The 7385-nt window shown below is 34.6% G+C and overlaps 1 protein-coding gene across 1 annotated transcript in view; it reads right to left on the bottom strand.

The window, feature by feature from the left end:
• Nucleotides 1-115: 115 nt before the first annotated feature.
• LOC139139368 (protein eyes shut homolog) overlaps nt 116-7385 on the bottom strand; it is a 91187-nt gene continuing 83917 nt past the window's right edge. The window contains exons 36-39 of the mRNA XM_070708266.1: nt 6836-6905; nt 4089-4313; nt 3670-3788; nt 116-2065 (exon numbers count right to left, since the gene is read on the bottom strand). Coding sequence (XP_070564367.1) covers nt 1896-2065; nt 3670-3788; nt 4089-4313; nt 6836-6905 — 584 coding nt within the window. The 3' untranslated portion in view covers nt 116-1895. The remainder of the gene's footprint in view (nt 2066-3669; nt 3789-4088; nt 4314-6835; nt 6906-7385) is intronic.

Below are 7385 nucleotides of genomic sequence, written 5' to 3'. Positions count from 1 at the left end.
CTTTTCATATGTAAGGAAAGAATGTAAAATGGAATTTTTATCAAAGAGTAAAGTCAGTCGCTCAAAGTCATCTATTGTTCAAGAGAAAAACTGTCTATGACAGTGACAGAGTCTGTCCTTTTGAACAATATATTGCTTATCCTTTATTGATACATTACTGTAAACAGGCATATTAGTATAAGTCAAATGATTATAAAGCATAACCTTTCATATGTCATGAATCTATACAGGAAATCATTATTTTCTGCCAATTGACCCTGTTGAACAGGTGGTTGTTGTTATGTATGACAAAAGTGTGATCTTGAAATTTATAATGTTTAAAATTTATGCCATTGTATATTTTGACTTTTATGAATTGGCATCACAAATCACATCTTTTAAACTTTTATGTACCTTTTCAGTCCAAATGTCCCAAAGAAGAGAGGTTTGCTTAAGTGAGCCAGAAAGAGTAAGAGTGAATGAGTGAGAAAATGAACGAAAGAGATACGATGTGCATTTGAGTTCACGCTGATCATTATGGTTAAACACACTGTTGTAACAGTACTTACATTACAATTTATTGAAGACCATGAACATAAAAATTGACCAAAATCACTTGAATTGTATTCTTGATTGAATGACAGATGATAATGATAACATTGCATCCTTATATAAGTAATTTCTGAATAAATAATTATCAATAAATTGCTATTAGATCACAGTGCTATATATTGATAGTCTTGATCCATAGCAATCTTACCCAAAACATTGCCAAATAGTATTTACAGCACATGACAAAAATAAGAAAACAAAAGTTCAAGTCAGTGAACTCAATAATTTATAGAGTCAATATATCAAATATGACAACTTAATTTTCATATAATCTTTGGCAAGTAGTGAATCATTTATAATCAACAAAATCAGTAGATAAAGGGTTTATAATGGAAGATTAATTTTAACAAATACTGAGTGTCCTAATGCTACATATACCTTACTACAGGAAATAACTTACAGGACGGCTTGTTACTTCAAGGTGTTCATGTTTGCTTTTATGTATAAAGTTTTTATCAATCATGTTTCACATGTCCACTCAAGTCATCTTGTTGGAAATGATATTGGAATAAACATTTTATATGCAAATATTAAAGTCTTGTGGTAATTATTTACTTTGTAAAATTTGTTGTTAATTCTGTGTACTCATGGGAGACAATAAGCATAAAGTGATTGTTGTCTGAACAAATGGATTTGTAGCTCATTTAAAAATGGAAATAATAACAAAGTAAAAAATAACTGAATAAACTCATTCTGAGTGTCACTATAATATCAACATTTGATATATATTACAAATCAATTTAAATTAAGCACACAAAAAGTACATTTTACAAAGCATGGTAAAATTGAAAATACAGCTGGACTGCTTAGTATCTTTCATAATGACTGATATTTTCTGTTTAATGGTATCAAGAACTCATATTAAGACTTTAAGTCATACTGCTTATTTAAAATCTTAAAGAGAAGGTAATCTAATACCATTGTGGTTGTGTTCAAAAATTGGTCTATTTTGTCATTCCTGATCCATGTTGCTGGAACTTTACTTCTAAGCTCAACAATTTTTTGATATCATCAATAAGGCACAACATGTTAATAATACTGCTAGTGATCTGTTGTGAGCTGTCAAAATTAATGTGTACAATGCCAATGCTAACAACTGTCAAAATTGATGTGTACAATGCCAATGCTAACAACTTGTTGCATAGTCTTAGGTGTACAAAGTTCTTGTATCAATGGCGAATGACTTCTTATCAAAAGTAAAAATAGGATGAGAATACAGGTGAAATAAATGACTTGAAAATTCAATGATACAACAGATAGACCTGACAAAAACATCAATAAAAGGAGATGTCCAAAGATGGATTTTAGGTTGGACAATTGTCTATTGCAACACCAGCTATGGCTTGTCTCTGGAAGTCTACTTGAGAGAGTGTCCCACTGCCACTTGGTGCTGTCAGAAATTGTGCAATACAACCTTTGAACCCGTTGCTATAACGACCAGATGTCAATGATGAGACATCACCATGGTAACCACCTACAGAGAACAAACAAGGATGATTTGAAGGAAGTAATGACTGACAGGTAAAATGATATAGAAAACCACAATCAACTAACGACATTACACCATGATTTTCATATTATAAATTTTCTCTACTAGTCAAGCAAAATTCCATCTACTGCAGCTTATGGTGTATACATTTCACAGCTCAGAGTAACTGTCTTGGTGTTCCGTGTAAATGTACACTTCAAATCAACACATCATTTCATTTGATAAAGAGGGGTTATATTCCCAAATATTCCTTTGCACCTATATTAATATGTGTACATATTCCTGTCTCCCCATGTTCGTATACGGCAAAGGAAAGTCCAACCGATGATAGTTATTATGTCACTTGAATTTTCCTTTGCTCACTGAGGACAATATCAGGGAATAGTATATTTTTCATATGCACAAATAAATAATTTGTCATTACTTGCCAAGTAAATGGAATTGCTGTTCATACACCATGGACAAATCTATACTACCAAGGTATGTCATTTTATCAGTTGAGTCCAGGTATAAAAGCCTCTGCATGTGGCAACAAAACTAAAACAAAGATTCATTATTTGCCAAGTAATTTATTTGGTAGTCTAATAATAAGGACTGATTTTTACAAAATCTTCAAGTAAGTCTTGAACTTCAATTACAGGAGAAATACTGGCAATCATGTTGTTACAGGAGAAATACTGGCAATCATGTTGTTACAGGAGAAATACTGGCAATCATGTTGTTACAGGAGAAATACTGGCAATCATGTTGTTACAGGAGAAATACTGGCAATCATGTTGTTTATTTACATTGCAAGCACACAGAACATGGATGCAAAAAGTTCCAGTTAAACAATACCGGTATTAATGACATTGATGTTGGATATTGGGACGTGGAATGACCAAGGCATAAATCGCATATATTTTGGTGAAAGAAGGAAATCTTGATTCCTAATAAAACTACAGTTACTCTTTTAGTTGCTATTGATGTAGAAAGAAAATTTGCTGTGAAAGTAACTTTAGGTATTGTTACTTATTACATTAACCCTTTGAACCCAGCTCGGACAGAAATGTCCGATGACGTCATAGAGTACCAGGGGGGCAGGGTGCAAAGGGTTAAACTTGAACTAATTTCCTCCTTTGACTTTCCAAGGTCAACAAAACACATCAATATCAGGTCATGGATCAAAACATCCTGATTTTTATTTTCATTGGTAAATTATTTCAGATAGGTTTGTCATTGGGTCAATGATAAAGACTGCCACTAGAAATTGATCACTGTTGGTAAAATTATTGTACATGCCTTCAACATGAGTCGTAATTACAAGGTTCAGTGTATACCTAGTTGAGTATAACTTGACCAGATCAATCCCTGTCAGTATTCAATAAAACAGATGACAAAACGTTACACTATTTAATGACAAATTATATAATCTGCACATCTTGCATGGTCACCAAGTGAATCCACGGGTACATCCTGCTAATTTCACTTCTTTTTGAGAAACATTCAGATGGCAAATCTTATCTGGCACAACATATCACATTATACCAATTCATACAAAATGTTTGGAACTATCATATGGATGATGAGAGTTCACTTTGATCACTTACCAAGGTACACATCACTATTCTGTGTGTTCAATCCAATTTGTGTGCCTGAACTTTGACCTAAGAATCTGTACTGAGTTCCTGTCATATCTTGTACGGTCAATGTTACCGAATTTCCAGACCTGAAAAGTTGACAAATTACAGATCTAAGAAATTATGCCTTCAAAAAGTTTATCATGAAATTACATTTATAATTGCATAATTTTTTGGGTAGTCTATATTATGTGTGAACAAGGGCAACACAAGACCTAAGTCCAACATATCTTAAAATCTTAGACTAAAATAAAAGGACTAATTTGAATACAAAAGTAAAGCCACAACTACTGATAAAACTTGGAACATAAATGTAATGGCTGATAATTATGATCTGTAGTGATACATACAAATGAGAACAACAGAGGAGGAGTCTCACTTCAGCTTACCTTTGAACATTGATATTATACCAACTATTGTCCACAACTTGAACACTGCGTCCAATGGCTTCTCCAACTCCACTACCAAGATTAAAACGGAATTCAAATACTCTATTTCTTAATCCCAGTGACATAAAATCTGTATCTGTTCCAAGTCCATTCCATAGAAGTAGACTATCATCTGATCCATCATCAATGCGTAGTACCAGACCAAATGAGTTGACAGATGCATCACTGTAATCAATCCACATGATTACAAGCAACATAAGCATTATAACATTGACCATTTGAAAAAACATTTGACTGGTATTAGTAAACTAGCATCTGTTGATAATTTGCATTTTCTACCAACTCTAGTACCATCCACAGAGTGTTTCAACTTTGTACTGTTTTGAATTTTAACATTTACATACAGTTACTGACCAACAGAACTTGAAGGTTATACATTTGACATTGGTGAGAGTATTACTTACCCTTGACTTACAAACTGTATCTAACTTTAAGAGTATCTACTGGTACTTTAAATGCATATTGAAACTAAGATATATTAACATGTGATGTTTTGGAACAGTATAGTTCATCAACTTTCAATGGAACAAGTCATCGTTGATGACACAGTCCCCACTTGTTAATGGGTAGTACTTTGATTACAGGTCCTCAGAGAGGATAGAGTCCTCTTCATTAGGTCTGTGATAAAAATACTTTTGAATAAATTCGCTTGATACATGTCTGAGCTGTAGTTCAGGACATGAAAAAATCGTAATAAAATGGCCACATGGCGGCCTTATTGGATCGTATCACAGAACAAATCTATGTGCATATGTATGACAGACATCCAGCTCTATGGATTTGCTCAGAATTAGATATACGCATAATTAATGAGGTACAGTATGAAGCATCATAAGGTTTCCCATCATACCATATATGAAGGGTGTACCACTTGTGGTTACTGAGTTATGGACAAACATGTATATTTGAGGTCAAAGGTCATCGAGGTCATGTGACATTTTGTCAAAATAATTGTATTGCTAAGTTATCCCTATATACCAAAAATCAGACCTCTAGCTCTATTGACTCGCTCAAAATTAGATATGCACATAATTAATGAGGTACAATATGTGGCGTCATAAGGTGTCCCATCATACCATATATGAAGGGTGTAGCACTTGTGGTTACTGAGTTATGGACAAATATGTATATTTGAGGTCAAAGGTCACCACGGTCACATGACATTTTGTCAAAAAAATTGTATTGCTAAGTTATCCCTATATACCAAAAATCAGACCTCTAGCTCTATTGGCTCGCTCAAAATTAGATATGCACATAATTAATGAGGTACAATATGTGGCGTCATAAGTGTCCCATCATACCATATATGAAGGGTGTAGCACTTGTGTTTACTGAGTTATGGACAAATATGTATATTTGAGGTCAAAGGTCACCGAGGTCACATGACATTTTGTCAAAAAAATTGTCGTGCTAAGTTATCCCTATATACCAAAAATCAGACCTCTAGCTCTATTGGCTTGCTCAAAATTAGATATGCACATAATTAATGAGGTACAATATATGGCGTCATAAAGTGTCCCATCATACCATACATGAAGGGTGTAGCACTTGTGGTTACTGAGTTATGGACAAATATATATATTTGAGGTCAAAGGTCACCAAGGTCACGTGACATTTTGTCAAAATATCTGAGATATCTGCATGAACGGATGGACTCACGGATGGACTCACAGATGGACTCACGGACGGACATGACCCAATCTATAAGCCCCCTGGACTTCATCTGTGGGGACTAAAAACTGTGTCACTGCATCCTTTTTGCAATATGAATACGATGAGAAACTAAATTTTTATTTTTCTTGGCCTTATCACGGGAGTCTATGGACTGCCTTATACATGGGAGTCTATGGACTGCCTTATACATGGGAGTCTATGGAGACTGCCTTATACATGGGAGTCTACGGAGACTGCCTTATACATGGGAGTCTATGGAGGTGAAAACTAAAAAGTCCTCTAACACGGCCAAAATTGATCGCATGTGAAACAAATCGACATGCATCTGTATGGGGTAGGGAACTATCCTTGTGCACAGTTTGAAAGAAATTGACCAGGGCATGTCTGAGATATCTGCGTGAACGGACGGACGCACGGACGGACGCACGCACGCACGGACGCACGCACGGACATGACCAAACCTATAAGTCCCTCCGGACGGTGTCCATGGGGACTAATTAGTCAAAGACACTAAGTTGGAACAGTATAGTTCATCAACTTTCAATGGAATTAGTCAAAGACACTAAGTTGGAACAGTATAGTTCATCAACTTTCAATGGAATTAGTCAAAGACACTAAGTTGGAACAGTATAGTTCATCAACTTTCAATGGAATTAGTCAAAGACTCTAAGTTGGAACAGTATAGTTTCATCAACTTTCAATGGAATTAGTCAAAGACACTTAGTTGGAACAGTATATAGTTCATCAACTTTCAATGGAATTAGTCAAAAACACTAAGTACTCATTCTGCACATGAACTTTGATGTGTGTCGCTATGTGAAATTGCATAATTTCAAGGAAGTTGTGAGTTGCAGTCTGGATGAGTTATATCACCACCAACAGGCACATGTTGGTTAGTTGAACAGACAGATTGGTCCTATCACCTTCAAAGGAGTACATCAGTGAGTTAGACAGACATGTCAGTTTTACAGCTCCTAAATCAATTCTATTGCCAAGAGAAGAAAGTATCCTACCTTGCTATTATTGATGATGGATATGCCAAGTAACTGTTACCAATGAACTGAGGTAGGTAGAATGTCAGTCCTGTAAAATAAAAATATGAACAATGATCTAGAATTTGTCACTTCCAAGAAATAGTGTGTATGTTACTTATCATTGTACACCACTTATATGACCCAACAAATATTTTAGTCAATTGAAGGAACTTTGGATCAGACAATGATGATATGGCCTAATAAATCTGATTTTTATTACTCGTTTTTCAGAAATGTGTTTGACTACAACTTTTAAAGTACATCCATGCATTCTTGTTGTCAGCATAAAGAGCTTTTTTAGCAAATTATCTCATTTTTAATCTTTGAATGGCATGACATTAAAAACAATAATGTTTTAGACTTTTTCTGAAAACTGTTGCAGTCTTTATTGAGCGAAGAGGAAACTTTTACAATGTGCATATAGTTTTTGGGCCTGACCTCTAACTTTATTCAAGGTCAATTATTTATTGTGACTTGGTAGATGGATGTAAGAGAGATGTCAACACATTAAAATAAAGTTCAGTGTACG

The sequence above is a fragment of the Ptychodera flava genome, chromosome 8 (genome assembly GCF_041260155.1).
Source record: "Ptychodera flava strain L36383 chromosome 8, AS_Pfla_20210202, whole genome shotgun sequence".
NCBI lineage: Eukaryota > Metazoa > Hemichordata > Enteropneusta > Ptychoderidae > Ptychodera > Ptychodera flava.
This window is presented reverse-complemented; position numbering and strand designations above follow the sequence as displayed.